Raw genomic sequence first — 17,737 nt, forward strand, 5'->3', positions numbered from 1 at the left:
TTGTGCATTGTATAAAGTTGTATATTATAAATATGTCATCTGTATTTTTTGCATTGATAACAAAAAGACAAAAAATAATGTGAATATCTTTTTCCTTATGTCTTTGTTATGAATGTTATCCTTAATGTTAGCATATATATTACTTAATGTTCTTTTTTTTTTTTTTACTGATGTTATGGAATTTGTTAGAGTATTATGTGAACCATTTTGTTTTGTTTTTAATTGTTACATGGATGTTTTGATGGAAATAAATATATAGGCCTATATAAGACAAAATATATAAAATAGTAGTTCTTGTGTGTACACCCCTTTGATCCGTTTTCCTGTGTCTGTTTTCAAACGTTACTGTCTTTGTGGCTTTGTTACTACTTTGTTGTTTTGATTGTAACAATAATAAAGTTGATAAATACCAAATTGTCAGTGATTGAACTGTTTATAATGAAAATAGTACTACACATTAATAAATACAGAGTTTATTATAAATAAAAGACCGTGTTGTTGGTGTAAAAAAAAAAAAAAAAAAAGATTTTTCTTTTAATATTTATTAAATCTTAAAGTCCAACACATGTAATGACAAAACTTTACATTAGTAGTACATCTGAATAAAAAAAAGCAACTGACAAAGCTTTACATAGCTTGAGAATCCTCTGCTTGCGATTCTTTACATTTTGCAAAGTTTAATTTTTTTCTGTCCATCACTGATGTAGGGATCAAATAAGTATGTAAATCGCGCGAGAAGTTCAGACGAGGGTTACCATCTAGACTCGAGCCTCTAGCGCCCCCTCTAGAATACCAGTAGGTATTCGTGTTAAAGCCACATTTAAAAAGAACTAAATAAGGTAAATATTTGTTGTTATTCAACAGGTATTTATGTAAAACCAGAAGTAAGAATATTTAATTAAATTAATATTTATTATTAAACTTATAACAATGAATAAAAACACCATCCACACACAAACCCATCACTCACACTTAAACAGTGCAGACGCAAATTCAGCAATGAAAATATAATTTAAAAAACTTTGTGCAGCTTAGTAAAACCATTAACATGTCCAATGCATTGGACATCAGGATATAAGTCACAACAGGTTTATTACAGTAAATGATATCTAGTGTCCAGCATAGTACGTTTCTCAGTGCCATAAAGCTCTCTCTCATGCGCACATATACAGAAAAAATCCTCAGCAGAGCACAAGCTTATATTCACTACTCATATACAATATAAAAACTTGAGGGGCTCACACTTAAACCCAGTGACTAAAAATTCAAACTGATCACATAAAAAGAAGGAAAGCACTAAGTTTTCACAGATAAACTTTGCACATCTTTTTTGTGTTACAGTAGGCAACAAAACAACCCTGAAACCACAATTCCTAACCAGTGATGCATCTCCATCCAGTGTTTTGAGACCCAACTCCCCTGATAACTTAAAACTTTTAGTAAGTACGCATGAACTTTCAGTTTAATTTAGCATTCAGTTTCAGGTACTTTATGTTTAAAATGAAAGCATGGATATCTGATTATAAAAGAAAGTGAATGATGTAAAAAGGCTTGGTCTTGAGATATAGAATGTAACAGTGTGTGTAGTGTTAGTTTGGCAGGGTCCTGTGGTTGTGGTTTGGGTCAACATCCTGTATCTTGACCTCCACTGACTCCCACTCTCCAGTGCGATTCGATCGTTTGATAGCATCCACAACTGTCTGTACATACAGCCCATCCTCGAAGGAGGCTGCCATGGAAACAGGATGCCGCACCCAAGAGCGCCTGTCCTCTTGTGCCTGAAAAGAGAGTCTGAGCTGAGTCACCATGCCGTTCAGTCCCCTGACAGATGGCCCTACACCTTCTCCACCATCAGTCAAAAGAAGCTCCTCTATTTGCATGTTGGTCCGTTGGCCATACAGCTCTGTTCCTCGAGCAATGAGTCGTCCTGATGACCCCACGAGCATGATCTCATGCACATCTGTGCCAGGTAGATTGAAGTTTAATGTAACGCTGCAGACCACACCTCCGCTCATCAGCAGCTGAAAGCAAGCATAGTCATCTGCGGTTACAGAACGAATCCCTCCCGCTGGGCCACCTTGACGTACGAAAGTCCGGAGCATTCCATGCACTCGCATAGCCCGACGTCCCGTGAGGTGGCTCAGGAGGTCAATGATGCAGGAGCCCACTGTATGCAGGCCACCTCCCCCCATAAGCTCCTCCCACGCCCAGCCATATGATTGGCTGAGCAGTGAGCCTCCGTAAACACGTGCTTCGCATACCTTGAAAAAGAGAGAAAAAAAAGTGAATGAGTTTATTATTTTAACCAGTCTGAGTTAAATAATGTAACATATGCCTTAACAATATTTACAAAGTGAAGATGTCAATATGTTTGACAATTTAAGAATGGCTTACAAATTTTAAAAGGCACAATATGTAAGCTATTTGAAAAAAATCCATGAACATGATTTTTGCCTGAGTGCGCCCTGATTTTTTTCACCGGCTGTAGACATGAAGACAACACATCCCATGATTCCGCAAAATCAAGGTGTCATTAAGCTATGCCTTTGTTTTGAATAAAAGAACTCTAGTGGCGAAAAATTACATAGTGTGCCTATAACTAAAGGAGCCGTAGAACGTCTTTTTAAAAAATGTAATACAAGTCTAAGGTGTCCCCTGAATGTGTCTGAAGTTTCAGCTCAAAATACCCCATAGATTTTTTTTAATTAATTTTTTTAACTGCCTATTTTGGGGCATCATTAAATATGAGCCGATTTAGGCTGCGGCCCCTTTAAATGCTCACGCTCCCCGCCCCCGGAGCTCGCGCTTGCCTTTAACTGCATAAACAAAGTTCACACAGCTAATATAACCCTCAAAATTGTTCTTTACAAAGTGTTCATCATGCAGCCTGTCTAATCGCGTAAGTATGGTATTTATTTGGATGTTTACAATTGATTCTGAAAGAGTTTGATGGTGCTCCGTGGCTAAAGCTAACATTACACACTGTTGGAGAGATTTATAAAGAATGAAGTTGTGTTTATGAATTATACAGACTGCAAGTGTTTAAAAATGAAAATAATTACAGTCTTGTCTCCATGAATACAGTAAGAAACGATGGTAACTTTAACCACATTCAACAGTACATTAGCAACATGCTAACGAAACATTTAGAATGACAATTTACAAATATCACTAAAAATATCATGATATCAATGATCATGTCAGTTATTATTGCTCCATCTGCCATTTTTCGCTGTTGTCCTTGCTTGCTTACCTAGTCTGATGATTCAGCTGTGCACAGATCCAGACGTTAATACTGGCTGCCCTTGTCTAATGCCTTGAACATGAGCTGGCATATGCAAATATTGGGGGCGTGCATATTAATGATCTCAACTGTTACGTAACAGTCGGTGTTATGTTGAGATTCGCCTGTTCTTCGGAGGTCTTTTAAACAAATGAGATTTATATAAGAAGGAGGAAACAATGGAGTTTGAGACTCACAGTATGTCATTTCCATGTACTGAACTCTTGTAATTTAAAGCTGCTGTCCACAATTTTTCCTCTTTGTCTTTGTGCGGAAGTTATCTGTACGTGCGTTGTGCCTCGGCACAGCTCGTCAGCGTGGATGAATCTAATGCTTGCTGTCAGTCACCGCACCGGTGTGGATACCGCACTTCAGGATCACAGATTCTACGTCTTGAAAGTATGACCAATATAAGAATTTTCACTGGAAAATATAATCTGAACAAGTAAGTAACATGTCTGCCACTTTTGTTCTGACCAACTGAGGAAAAAAGCATTAGGCCTACAATAAATCACGCTGCCAATGATGATTAAATCTAACGATCGCTTAGCTCGGATCATGCCAAACTGTGAAAATGATTATTACTGTTATATTGTTCTTAAATTGTTATTGTTAACAACATCAGCATTGCGTGACTGTGTGTATTTAGTGTGTATTAGCTTTACCTGTAGATTTCAATTTCTGTATCCACTCCACAGCCCAAAGTCCTTTGCTTTTTGGCTATGGGTGAATCTCCAGCTGTCACTAATGATTGTCATTTGGATCTTTCTGGATTACAATCCACCATCTAAATTATTAGTTTAATTATTTCAGCTGCTGTGAGAAAAGGCTATAAATGTGCCGCTGCTGGCAGCATCCTCACATGATGTAACTGACTAGCCTCGACGGGACTCCTTCCTTTCTTTACGGACGTGACGTAATGACGCACAGAGGAACTGCTGCCTGCTCGAATTTCCCGCAGAAATCCGCCATGTCGCTCTTATTAAAAAACATTATTACAAGCTTACTGTTGTGAATCGAGACAAGATAATTAGATAGTTTTGAACACTGGCTGGTTATGTACTTGTTCAAAAGTTGATTTTGGATCATTTTTAACCCAAAAAAGTTGTGGACTGCAGCTTTAACTATGCCAAGATAAATTCAATTTTTAATTCTAGGGCACCTTTAACTAAACTATTATAATGCACAAATAATTTTTTTTAAATCACTAAATCTAACAAAAAAATATATAAATTATTTATTGATTTTATATTAAGACTTGTAATATTTAATGTTTTTGAAAGAAGCCTCTTATGCTAACCAAAGCTGCACTTATTTGGTCAAAAATAGAGTAAAAACATTAATATTATGAAATATTATTACAACTTAAAATTTATTTAAACCATTTAAAATGATGTGTTTTGTGTTTTGCATTTTGTGTTTTAATATATTTTTACTCCAGTCTCTAGTGTCACATGATTCAACAGGAATAATTTTTATATGCTGATTTGATGCTCTAGAAACATTTTTGACTATTATCAATGTTGAAAACAGCAGCTTAACCTTTTCGTGTAAACAACTTTTTCAGGATTCTGTGAGTAGAAAATAAAAAAAATAGCATTTATTGGCAATATAAATGTCTAGTCATTATATTAATATAAATTATATAAATATAAACTTATAGTTTTAAAATTAATTTCTTAAAAAAATCTTACTGACTTACTAATATATATATATATACAGCTATGGAAAAAATTAAGATTAACAGAGATTTCTGAACTTGGAGTGATCTCTTAATTTTTTCCATAGCTGTGTATATATATATATATATATTATATTATCAGAAAGATTTTTTTTTTGCATACCTGCAAGGTCCCACAATAACCCTCTCCTAGAAGGCGTTTCATCTGGACAAATGCAGGCAAGAAGCGCAAGGAATTTCCCATGATACTCATTAGCTGTGGGTAATATCTTGCCGCTGTCACCATCTTACAGGCATCTGTCAGTGTAGCTGCCTGCTCACTGATCACATTTTTACCTATACCTATAGACAATGAGAGCAAAATGAGCATACAATAATGATCAAAACTGAAACTGTTCTATGCCTGACAAGTTTCTGCTTGAAGCAAGGGCTTTATCAACATAATCTCAACTGTGCTGAGGGGTTCACTGTAATCTGAGTATGCAAAATTTGATCAAGCATGCAGGAAAAAGGCCCAATGTGGCTTGTGCCAAGTTGCAAAGTAAACAGTAGCGCAGTAAACACTCTAGTTGAGTCCAGGAAGGAACTCAACCCAATCCCCTGAGACGACATGGACAATCAAGATAAGAAGCAAAAGGGAATAAGTCTCACCTAGAGCTTTTACCGCAATCTGCCGTGTGTGTGGAGGAGGTGTCAGTATGCAGACAAGATGGACCTCCGGATGTAGCAGCACATCATCTGTCTGGCTGGTGGAAAAGGGAATGTCCAACTCGCTGGCTAGTGACTCTGCTTCCTCTTGTGTACGGCCCCAGACGGCCTGAACAGGGAAGCCTTCCTTTTGGAGCAACGGGACCAGGGCACGTACCGTCTGCCCTGTTCCAAACACACCCACTCCTGGCAACATTATTCTAACAGAAGACACCTACACGCCAGTCGGTGTCTCATTCCACACTGCAACTGTAAATCTCTTCCAATACAAATGCACGTCCTGTGAAAAGAGAGAGAAACATCAAAGTTCACCTACTGACATTTACACAGGGATGAAAAATAATCTCCAGACACAGTGCATGGAGCAGCAAGCATGTCGACACTAAGCTCAAAGTTAAAATTAACCTCAGGGCCACTTCAGGCTATCATGAACAATAGACAATAGAGATAAGGAGCTGTGTGAACCCACTGTTCTCTTTCAAACATTCGCTCAGTATCTCACAAAGGGAACGCCTCTGGGCGTGACAGATCCTGGAAGCACCAATTACACCACGTCTGTCAGTTTGACAGACCAATCACGACAGTGATGTGGGAGTCCCTGCTCCCTAATATATACCGCTGCCGTTGGTCCCTACTTCATTCTCGATCTCTTCCCCGTGAAGATCAAATTGGAAGCTATCCTTCAGCAGGACCTGTCTTAATAGTTGCTTAACTGTTCTGAGACTAGCCGTCAAGGTACGTCGCCGAACGCAGCTGTTTTGCTAGCGGGTCTTTTTCACTGTAGCAGTGATTATTTGCTTCGGTTATACTAAGAAAATTAACGCGTTACGGCGAATTCTCTTAGATATTCGTGGTGAATTTATTATTTTAGTATGGCAACTGCTAATTCTACAAGCAGCGGACCGAAATCGGAGGCCTCACGCCCGTGCGCGTGCGGGTCAATGATATCAGGCAAGGATCCTCATCCTTTATGCATCGTATGCCTGGGGGTGAGACACGCTCAGGCAGCCCTCGCGAACCCCGAATGCTGTCCACACTGTTCTCTCTTCCCGTCAAGGGTGCTAGAAGAAGAGTGCGCGTCGCGGCCGCCAATAAAGGAGACCCCTGCCTTTCTCCGCCGCCCGCGGAAGAAACTAATCCGCCCCCTGCGTCGTGCAGTTGGGGCGAATTTATGGATGAAGTCTCTCCCGACCTACCTCCCATTTTCGGATCCTTTACTAATGTAAGGGAGGAAGACGATGAGGACAGCCGAAGCCATCGCTCGTCTGTTAGAGGAGGACGGGGAGGAGGATGACGACGACGCGATCCTCCGCCAAATCTCTCCCGGCCGGGCAGCGCGTTAAGCGAAGGGTCACCCTCCCCAGCTCAGACGGAGCTCGACCTGCTCGAAATGTGCCGGAGGGCGGCGGCAAAACTCTCCATAGAGTGGCCGTCGCAGCAGACAGGCCAGGGGACGGAGAGGATCTCTATGACGGCAAGAGACTACCGTCACGTGCCCAACCTGTTAAGCAGCTCATTCCAGCGGTCCCAGCCTGCGTTTCAGAAATGAAACGTTTCTGGGATAAACCCTTTTCACACAGGGTTCCTGTAAAAGGTTTTTCGAGGCTGGATGTTGATAACATGGAGGAGTTAGGGATGTCAAATCCCCCTCATGTTGAGCTTTCAGTAGCTCACCATCTTAACCCCAACCGCAGAGCAGCCTTTTCCTCTGCTTCAGCTTCTCTGCCAGGACGCACTGAACGCTTAACAGCCTCAGTATTCCAGAAGATTTATCGTTCTTCTGCACTGGCAGTGAGGGCTCTTAATGCCACCTCTCTCCTCACTGCTTATCAAGCAGAGCTTATGGAGGAGATGGGGAGACAGATGGATGCTGGGACACCAAACCCAGCCCTGTGGGAAGAGATCTGTGTTATTGCAGATCTCAACCTGAGAACCTCCAGGGGCGCGGTCCAGAGCTGTGGTCGCAGCATGGGCCTGGCCGTGGTGGGTGAGCGGGCTCTCTGGCTGGGGCTGTCAGGGCTGTCAGACAGAGAGAAGGTGGACTTCTTGGACGCTCCAGTTGAGCCCAAAGCCCTTTTCGGGGCATCGGTCACTGCAATGCGTCAAAAGTGTGATCTGAGGAAACAGGAAGGTGAGGCGTTCCAAACTTGCCTTCCTCGCAGACCCACTGCTCGTACTTCTCAGCCACCACGCTCCGGTTTTGAAGCTCCCCACAGGAGTGGTCATTCAGCCTTCAGAGGCCCTAGACCACCTCAACCTCAGCAGGTTGAGCCACAATCCAAACCGGCTCAGCCGAGGGGAAAACCTTCTTTTGCGGCAGCTGCAGCTAGACACCGGCCAGCAAACCCTCAGGGAGGGAAGAAACGGCGAGCGACCTAACACGTCATCGCATCCAGAACAAAAGGATGAACAACAGCACTCCCGGAGTATCTGTTTTTGTTTTTCCTCAAAGAGAGTGGTCAATTTTTCCCCCTCCCGCCAAGAAAAGGCGTTGGACTTGGGAATCGTTCACAGGAAAAAGTTCTCTAATGACCAGTTCAGTTGTGAAGTTGGCACCAGTTCCCCCAGTGCCCCACACAAAATTTCCCCTCCCTCCACCCACGGGGTTTCAACAGAGGGCAGAGGGCTGTTCTCACGAAAACATGTTTGGTGTGAAAATAATAAACTCATTCCCTGTGCATCCAGGCAGTGGGCCGAGGGCACAGCAACGTTTGAAAAGAAAAACACACACAAAAACAAAATTGTTCAGATCAGAACTGCAGTCCCCATCTCCGCCGCTAGATGGCGCCACCGCGCCACTAGTGAACGTGAGCGCGCTCGGTCCACTCTCTGCTCACGCAGAGAGATGGCGCGCATGCGCAGTTCACCCCTGGGTTTTCTCCACAATAAGCCGGGGTTATCGTCTGCAATTTGCTGTAAAACCTCCACTTTTCAACAGTGTGTTAATGTCAACAGCACAAGGGGAGTCAGCTCAGATTTTAGAGGAAGAAATAACCTCTTTATTAAACAAAAGAGCAATTCGAGTTGTGCCGCCAGAGGACAGCCACCACGGCTTTTACTCACGGTACTTCGTCATTCCCAAAAAAGGAGGGGGTCTCCGTCCCATTCTGGATTTACGGAACCTCAACAAACACCTCAGGAAATACAATTTCAAAATGTTGACCTTAAAGGTGTTGTCAAAAATTATTCGTCCCAAAGACTGGCTGACATCAGTCGATTTGAAGGACGCATATTTTCACATAAGCATCTATCCAGCACACAGAAAATTCCTCAGGTTTGCCTATCGGGACACAGCGTACGAATTTTTGACAGTACCGTTGGTCTGTCTCTCGCACCGAGAATTTTTACAAAATGTGTGGAAGCGGCGCTCACACCGCTGAGGATGATGGGTCTGAGAGTGTCAGCATATTTGGACGATCTGCTGCTCTGCGCGCCGTCGCGGCATCAGGCAGAGAGAGAGACAAAAATGCTCGTGTCTCACCTGGAGAGCCTAGGCTTCAGGATAAACGAGACGAAAAGCAGCTTAGTGCCCACACAAGAGATAATTTACCTGGGTCTCAGACTGAACTCAGACCTGTATCAAGCTTTTCTGTCGGAGGAGCGCATCAAGTCAATTCGCGGCTGCTTGTCCCTTTTTCAGAAAGGAAACAAAGTTCAATTCAGACTGTGTTTACGTCTTCTGGGTCTGATGGCCTCGACAGTTTCAATCATTCCTCTGGGACTGTTGCGAATGAGGGATTTCCAGCGCTGGACAGCGGCACAGCGTTTGTGTCCAAAACGCCACCTAAACCGCAAAGTGATAGTAACATCACTTTGCATGCGCTCTCCATCACTGGAGAGATCGGGCTTTTCTCGAGTCAGGGACTCCGCTGGGAGCAGTTTCTATGAGAAAGGTGGTCACAACGGATGCGTCGCTCACAGGTTGGGGTGCTGTGTGCGAGGGCAGAATAGCTTGAAAGGAAATGGCCTGTCTCGCTACAGAACGCACACATAAACTTCCTGGAACTGTTAACGGTGTTTCTAGCATTGAAACATTTTGTGCAGTTTCTAAAGAACCACCACGTTTTGATCAGATCAGACAACACAACGGCAGTGGCATACATAAATCGCCAGGGTGGCACACGCTCCCCTCAGCTTCACAGTCTGGCACAGAAACTGATCGTGTGGGGCGTGAAGCATTTTCATTCACTACGGGCAACGCATGTTCCGGGAATAATGAATGTGGGAGCGGATCTCCTGTCCAGAGGAAATCCGCTGTATGGAGAATGGACTCTCCACCCTCAGGTAGTGAGCCAGTTGTGGGAGAGGTTCGGCCGAGCTGCCGTAGATCTCTTCGCCTCGCACGAAAACACTCATTGCCCTCTATTCTTCTCTCTGGCGAGAGACGGTGCACATATGGGTGTGGATGCTCTGGCACACCCATGGCCAAACGCACTACTTTACGCGTTTCCTCCACTGAGTCTGATCATACCAACATTACAAAGAGTAAGGGAATGCGGTCACTCAGTTATACTAATTGCCCCAAATTGGCCAGGGAAGTTGTGGCTGACGGAGATAATTCAGCTTCTATGCGGCCAGCCCTGGCCGCTCCCGTTGCGCAGGGACCTCCTCTCTCAAGCGCGCGGAGAGATTTTTCACCCAGACCCGAACAAAGTGGCACTTTGGGCCTGGCCCGTGAGAGGTTAAACTTGAGTGTTACGGGTTTGCCTGTGAGGGTGATTGAGACTATTCAGAATGCACGAGCAGCTTCAACGCGCTCGGTATATGATCGGAAGTGGAGAGTGTTTGAGCAATGGTGCGCTAGCAGACACATCGTCCCTTTTCTCTGTTCTGTCGCGGATATGTTATGTTTTCTGCAGGAACTTTTGGATAAGGACAGAGCCTTTTCAACCGTTAAGGTTTATCTCGCCGCAATTTCTGCGTGTCATGTGGGGATTGACAAAAATACTATAGGTCAACACCCGCTTGTTTGCAGGTTTATGAGAGGCGCGCGGCGTTTGCACAGGGTTTCAAAGCCACTGATTCCGCCGTGGGATCTGTCTGTGGTCCTTAATGCACTATCTCAGCCCCCTTTTGAGCCTATAGACAGTATTGAATTAAAGCTCCTTTCGCTAAAGGCTGCTTTATTACTGGCTCTTTCGACCGCGAAACGGGTTAGTGAACTTCAAGCTTTATCGGTTCATAACTCCTGTATGCAGTTCGCTACGGATTACTCGAGAGTAACTCTGAAAACTAATCCAGCGTTTGTACCTAAGGTGAGCGAGTCAGCTCTCGCTTGTAAACAGGTGGATTTACTGGCTTTCCATCCGCAGCCTTTTTCCTCGCCAGAGGATGGCGGCTTCATTGCTTGTGCCCTGTCCGTGCGTTGCGTCACTATGTGGACAGAACGAAAGCACTAAGGAACAGTAATCAGTTATTTGTTTCTTGGGCTAATTCTCATAAGGGTAAACCTATTTCACGTCAGCGCCTGTCCCACTGGGTAGTGGAAGCTATTATAGTAAGTTATAATAGCATGGGTCTCTGTCCTCCGGAGGGGCTGAAGGCTCATTCTACCAGAGGTATGGCCACCTCATGGGCATTGTTTAAGGGCGTTTCAGTTCAGGACATTTGTGCAGCAGCAAGTTGGGCATCGCCTCACACATTTGTCCGATTTTATAGACTGGATGTCACTGAGCCATCGCTGGCCCATTCCGTCCTAAGTGTATAAAAAAAAAAAAAAAAAAAAAACCTTTCTTTAGAGGAAAATTATCATCAAAATCAAATAAACTTTTTGTTCACATATATCCCTGTTCTATTGGTGAATAGTTACGGGTATTGTGTTATGTCATAGCTTACATCACAGAGTTGGTTGACATGCCTGCTTCAGACAGCATATCTGCAATACGGGAGTGGTCTATATCCCTTTGTGAGATACTGAGCGAATGTTTGAAAGAGAACTTTAGGTTACTTACGTAACCCCGGTTCTCTGATAACATGAGTGAAGTATCTCACCGCACGTCCCTCCTTGCAGTGCACGGAGAAGAGATATGCTAAGAATGAAGTAGGGACCAACGGCAGCGGTATATATTAGGGAGCAGGGACTCCCACATCACTGTCGTGATTGGTCTGTCAAACTGACAGACGTGGTGTAATTGGTGCTTCCAGGATCTGTCACGCCCAGAGGCGTTCCCTTTGTGAGATACTTCACTCATGTTATCAGAGAACCGGGGTTACGTAAGTAACCTAAAGTTATCAGTGGCTCGAGTGACAGCTGTCAGACACAAACCTTGGGCGTTGCTGATCTACCAGCTGGCTTGCAATTTAATTTACATCCCAATGGCTGTGCACCTGCCCAGCAAAGGCAAATGAGAAGCAAGCTGTGGTCTAAACAAGGTAGTTCCTGGTTGGACTAAATGAAAATCTTTATTGGCAAACATTTCTAAGTAAATACATCAAGAAAGTGTTTACATGAGCCAAACAGTGCGACCACAACGAATACACTTAAAGAACTTATATGGAAGGGTGAATTTGACAAATTACGATGTTTTTAATGAAAAAAATGTATACAATATCAATTTTGTGATCCATTTTAGAGGCACACTAATATTAGCATCACTTCCTCGCGCTAATCCCCGGATGACGGGCGGATAGGCTAATCCTTGTTGAGTTTAAAGCTCTAAAAAACATTAGGTGTGTTATATTATACATTTAAATAAAATATATAAATATAAACCAACAAACCTGACACTTTTCCAACTAAAACATGCCTATTAAACTGGGGATACATAACGCTGTAGCTTAGCCGAGCCGGGGTCCAGCCCTACACATTCACAAATACACATTCTTCCTCGCAGAGTTTTGTACTCGTGCCAGTTCAGCGCCTCGGTTATTAGTTTCATACTTACCGTAACACAAAGCCCTGTGATGCGATGGCGGTGCTGTGGAGAAGGATGATGGTCAGAGGATGGTGGACACCTCCCTCCCTTTCTGATCAACACTAGTCGGTTCTGTGAGCTCTCATGTCATCTCAACAGCAAGAGGAAAAACAGGACAAACCCGTCACACCTCCCACCCTCTCAACGTAAGGGACATTCTTCGTCCGTCTTGAAATCACAGTACATTGTTTCATGTATAAATCTACAATGCTGCTACTCTGCGTACTGCTGCTCATTGCTGTGTGGGCTGATCTCCAAAGCAAGATGTTCGATAATGTGCTCATGCGCAAAACCGTCGTGTTTTTTTCTGTCACGCCCATTGCACAAACCATGAATTCAGTCCTTTGGCCTCGAGGCACAACACGTTTTTGTTGTAAAACTTAATTAAATATTGTTTAATAAGCAATTATATAACATATTCAGGAGCCATTGACATTCTCGACTGCATATAATGAAAACATCTAATGAAAACATCTATTGAACTGATATTCTAGTACTAAAAATATATTTTAGCTATTATTAAAAACATGCAACCGTTACCACATGATTTCCCCTTGTAAATATGTTTCGTTCCTTAAAATTGTGAAACCAACGAAATAATATTTGTACTCTTTCTAGGACATTATAAAATTACACAAATTAGCCTGTTTTAAACTGTATTAAGTCTTTCTAAATAAACTAATTTATATAACCATTTGTTGAAAAGAAAAATTGTACTAGTCTCTAATCTCTTCATTTTAGGTACAAACACAAATTTACTTAGTGTTTGGGGCTTATCATAAAGATAAGCACCCTAGATTGACCTTTGAGTAGATGCTTTGGACTCTATTTATATGATGTAATATTTTGTAATGTATTTTGAAGGGCTAAATTAGAGGATATGTATCATAACATTTTATATCTATTCTCATTTGATCACGCTGCTACTGTGATAGGCTATGATGACTATATAATATATTTCATGCATTAAAAGGCAATTTCCCTGACAACAACTTTGGTTTAATTGAATATCACATATGGTCTACTTGTTTGTATTGAAGACTCACTGTAATTGTTCATTTAATAAGACTAGACAGTCTCATTGCAAGCTATGTTATTACCATACACTGGTCAGTGATGTAAATGTTACAAAATAGTATGTCATGATGATGGCATTATGTTTTTAAAGCTGTTAGTCTATAGTTGCGTCCCAAATGATGCACTATACACTTATACACTATGTACTTATCCGTGTAGTGCTTGAATTGTATAAGGTTATTTTGTCATTAAATGGGGGGTGTAATGCTATTTCATGCATTCTGACTTATTTACACTGTTAAAGAGTTGGATTCTCATGCTAAACATGGCCAAAGTTTCAAAACATAAGTTGGACATATGACGGAGTATTTCTGTGCCAAAAATACTCTTCCAAATCCTCATGAACTTCGGGTCTTTTTATCAAGTCGAACAGAGCGAGAGAGCAAGAGCACGCCCCTTGCTCGAGAAAGATTTGTCACTTTGTTTTTAGACTACGAAATCAACAATGTCACCAAAGAAGTGTGTTTTTGGTTGTGAGGGAAAGATTATCTTGCTTCCCAAAGAACCCAGAGGAGCTGAGAGATTTGTGCTCAAGCATTACATTGATGCGCTCTCGATATTTGTTAATAAAATAACCATAGAAACTGATAGTTTCAATGACTTTTTATTGGTTAAAATGAATGGAGAATATCTCATGTTTTCCGCTTCCGCTTTTCCGGTCATGAGTATGAGGTAGCACAGCTCTGTTTATCATATTAGATACATTTGAGAGTGTTGAAAATGATGTTATAACGTTATTCTGTGTGTTCGCACGACGGCTGCTCTGAGACTCTTGTTTGAGACACACTGCAGTATGATAGACCGATTTTACAATATCATATTAAATGCTGGATGGCTTGCGTTGATAAATGGCATGCAATTAATTTTAAAATGTATTGTATGATGGAGAAACTGCTGTATTACTGTTTCTAAAAATAAAGCTGGACCTGATTATGCTGTTAGCTACTTCACAAAGTAGTGTTTTTCTCTGAGGCAGGGTAAAGCATGGTACTCGCAAAAAATCAAGAAAATTGACTTAAACAATAAGACTAAACGTGTTGAGCTATAACAACAATTCGTTTTCTGTCTATAAATATATCAAAACAGTTGTTCCCTTGTCTATTAAAACATATATTAAAGCATCTTTGGTGTTTCCATGGTTTCTAAAAAATAAAACCAAAAACGAGGGTAACACGGGTATGACTCAATTGACAGGCGACTCCTCACACGTCCCCGATCCTTGGTTAAAATTGCAATTTTCTCAGGATTTACAAATAGTTGGAAACATCTGGGATATTGTAAGTACTCAAGTGAACAAAATATATAACACTGGCCTAGTGTTTTTTGGATATTTTACTAGAAAAATATTACATATTGCATTACATTAGTGCATCATCGGGGTATTTGAAGTGAATTTTCAGTGAGAACACACTACTTTCACTATTTATACTTAAAAACATCATAGAATAGTGCATAAGTATGCAAACTGGGACACACCTATGTTTTATGTATTTTTGTTTGTTATGTTTCGAAGTAAAATGCTTCCAATTCATTAACTATAAATGGTACTATAATAAATTGATACACAAAAATGAAAACGTTTTCAATTAGTGCTACAATGTACCATGCTTTTAAAAACAGTAGTACTTTACATTGATTTTCACAGGGGGAAAAAATAGTTCCTTTTGTAGCATATAAATATAATTTAAAAACTGTCTCGTTTGGGTAAGTGCAAGTTATAGAAGCTGTAATGCTGTTACAACACTCCTGGTTTTGAATTGTGAAGCCATCCAAACAAACGCCTATATCTGCGCAGACGCAAATCCATCGACTAGCATTTGAAACCAAAACAGGAAGTCGTAAGTATTGTGGGACGTGTAGTTCCGCTTGTAGGCCGCTGGTCTGGATAACAGCACACGAAGGAACCAAACAAAACAAAATTAGGGAAACTTCTTAGGGACTGCAGTATTACTGGTGCATCTTCTACAAAATCATGCCCGGCTTTACTTGCTGCGTCCCCGGATGCTACAACAACTCACACCGAGACCGCGATCTGCGATTCTACACCTTTCCGAAGGATCCCACTCAGCGAGAGATATGGCTGAAGAACATTTCGCGGGCCGGGGTGAGCGGCTGCTTCAGCACTTTCCAGCCCACCACCGGCCACCGGGTCTGCAGCGTCCACTTTCCCGGCGGCAGGAAAACCTACACCATTCGCGTCCCGACCCTTTTCCCTCTGCGCGGGGTGAACGAGAGGAAGAGTAGACGGGGAAGGAGCAGGAAGGTGTCAGCGGTGGTGCCCATCATCAGCTCCGTCGTTTCTACGGCTAACGAGTCCGCGCCAGTAGAGGAAGAGGGGGACACCGAAAACGCCACCCTGGTGCAGATCGGTCAGAACGGCCAGTACATCGCGCCCGTGGACCTCACCGTTTCGGGGGACGGCTCCTGCCTCACAGCGGTGGTCTCGGGCTCAGGTGGAGATCTATCGGGGGACAGCACGCCGTGCCCCGTGGCCGATCTCGCGCTGTGCGGGGCGGATCACTCGTACTCGCTCACCACCGGCACAACGTCTGCGGAACTGCTTCGGAAGCTGAACGAGCAGCGGGACATAATCGCGCTGATGGAGATTAAAATGAAGGAGATGAAGAACACCATCCGACAGCTGCGAGTCAACGAGGCACGGCTGCAGGAGGAGCTGCGGGAGCGGGACCGTCTGATCTCTGCCAACACCATCATTAAGAGAAAACTCTGACAAAACAACGCACAGAAACGATGGACTAAACACCGCATAGGACGACCTGTGCTTCTGTAAGACAAAGCGACGACAATTATGTTTCATCGTAGTTCTCATTTAAACTTACTCCAGGACTCAGATATAGGCTATAGATAGACTGTGTGTGTTAGAGCGCAGATACATGAGTTCAGCCTGTTATGCACGAGCTGTCAGGCACAGCGCTACACGGGGACTGAGATGAGTTCAGCAGACTGGTCCTTCTCATTTTATATTTAATGATACACGTTTGTGTTGTGTGTTGAAGGCAGCAGACTCGAGATCTGCCTACTGCCACACTTCATGTTACATGCACACAGAGACTCCTTCATATAAGTGTGTAAACAAGTGCTTATTTGTTTTTGTTTTTTAAAATCCGAGTGCATCAGTTCAGAGCTTCTGATCCAGGTGAACTGATTCTTTACATGCAGGTTTATGCAGTTAGAAAAAATGGGTTGAAGTAAACTTCTTTTCAGCTATAACTTGTGGGACTCTTTTTGTGGAATGGCATTTAACAACAAAAGTTCTGAATCTCTTTTGTAGGATTATTTACCACACAAGTTATGGATACATTGCTGTATTGTGCACTAAAAAGTCTTCTACTTTTCTATTTGAAGTCTCATCTTAAATTAAAGGGTGAACGAAGCCAGAAGTAAAATTGCTGTCATTAATTACTCACCCACAAACCCGCAAGACCTTCGTTCATCTTCTAAACACAAATTATTTTTGGTGAAATCCGAGTGTTTTTAAATTTCTTTTTATCTACCAATAAAAAGCAATTACCACATTCAAGGTCCAAATATTAAAATAGTCAACATGACTACAGTGGATTAACCTTAATGTTATGAAGCGACGAGTATACCTTTCTGTGCACCAAAACAAAACAAAAATAATTACTTTATTGAACAATTTCGTCTCCTATGCCGTTTACGTTGTATAGACAATGCAGCGCTTCTACGTCAAAATGCCAGCTTTTTATTGGCCGGCACTTTTCATGTGAGCAGCATAACGCATGCGTGTGATGTTGATGCAGGAGCCGGCCAATAATGAGCCGGCTTTCTGACAGAGAACCCGGAAGTGCTGCGTTGTCTATACAACGTAAACAGCATAAGGGGACTGACTGACGGGAGATATGAATTTGATAAAGAAGTCATTATTTTAGTTTTGTTTTTGGACACAAAGTATTCTCATCGCTTTGTAACATTAAGTTTGAACCACTGTAGTCGTGTTGGCTATTTTAACAATCTCTTTACTACCTTTCTGGACCTTAAATGTGATAATTACGTTGCTGTCTATGGGGGATTAAAAACAAAAAAAAGGATTGA

General features: G+C 42.3%; 2 protein-coding genes and 1 pseudogene across 5 annotated transcripts; 2 read left to right on the forward strand and 1 right to left on the reverse strand.

Moving 5' to 3' along the window:
* Window positions 1-509: 509 nt before the first annotated feature.
* On the reverse strand, window positions 510-13,048 carry gfod2 (glucose-fructose oxidoreductase domain containing 2). 4 transcript variants are annotated; one of them, XM_067399587.1, is made up of 5 exons: window positions 12,557-13,048; window positions 11,938-11,999; window positions 5,616-5,952; window positions 5,128-5,306; window positions 510-2,261 (listed from the first exon to the last, which is right to left on the reverse strand). In XM_067399587.1, exons 3-5 carry the CDS (start codon window positions 5,866-5,868, stop codon window positions 1,590-1,592), a joined length of 1,104 nt encoding a protein of 367 aa, XP_067255688.1. In that variant the 5' UTR covers window positions 5,869-5,952; window positions 11,938-11,999; window positions 12,557-13,048; the 3' UTR covers window positions 510-1,589. The 4 variants fall into 4 exon arrangements, with proteins under 4 accessions (XP_067255688.1, XP_067255687.1, XP_067255685.1 ...); XM_067399586.1 differs by having other exon boundaries at window positions 11,938-12,060; XM_067399584.1 differs by lacking the exon at window positions 11,938-11,999 and having other exon boundaries at window positions 12,557-13,047.
* On the forward strand, window positions 9,635-11,379 carry LOC137030724 (uncharacterized; annotated as a pseudogene).
* A 1,981-nt stretch (window positions 13,049-15,029) lies between the features above and the next one.
* Window positions 15,030-17,641, forward strand: thap11 (THAP domain containing 11). Its single transcript, XM_067399589.1, has one exon. The coding sequence runs from the start codon at window positions 15,636-15,638 to the stop codon at window positions 16,392-16,394; it is 759 nt and encodes a 252-aa protein (XP_067255690.1). The 5' UTR covers window positions 15,030-15,635; the 3' UTR covers window positions 16,395-17,641.
* The last annotated feature ends 96 nt before the right edge of the window (window positions 17,642-17,737 follow it).

The sequence above is a fragment of the Chanodichthys erythropterus genome, chromosome 11, assembly GCF_024489055.1.
Source record: "Chanodichthys erythropterus isolate Z2021 chromosome 11, ASM2448905v1, whole genome shotgun sequence".
Lineage (NCBI taxonomy): Eukaryota > Metazoa > Chordata > Actinopteri > Cypriniformes > Xenocyprididae > Chanodichthys > Chanodichthys erythropterus.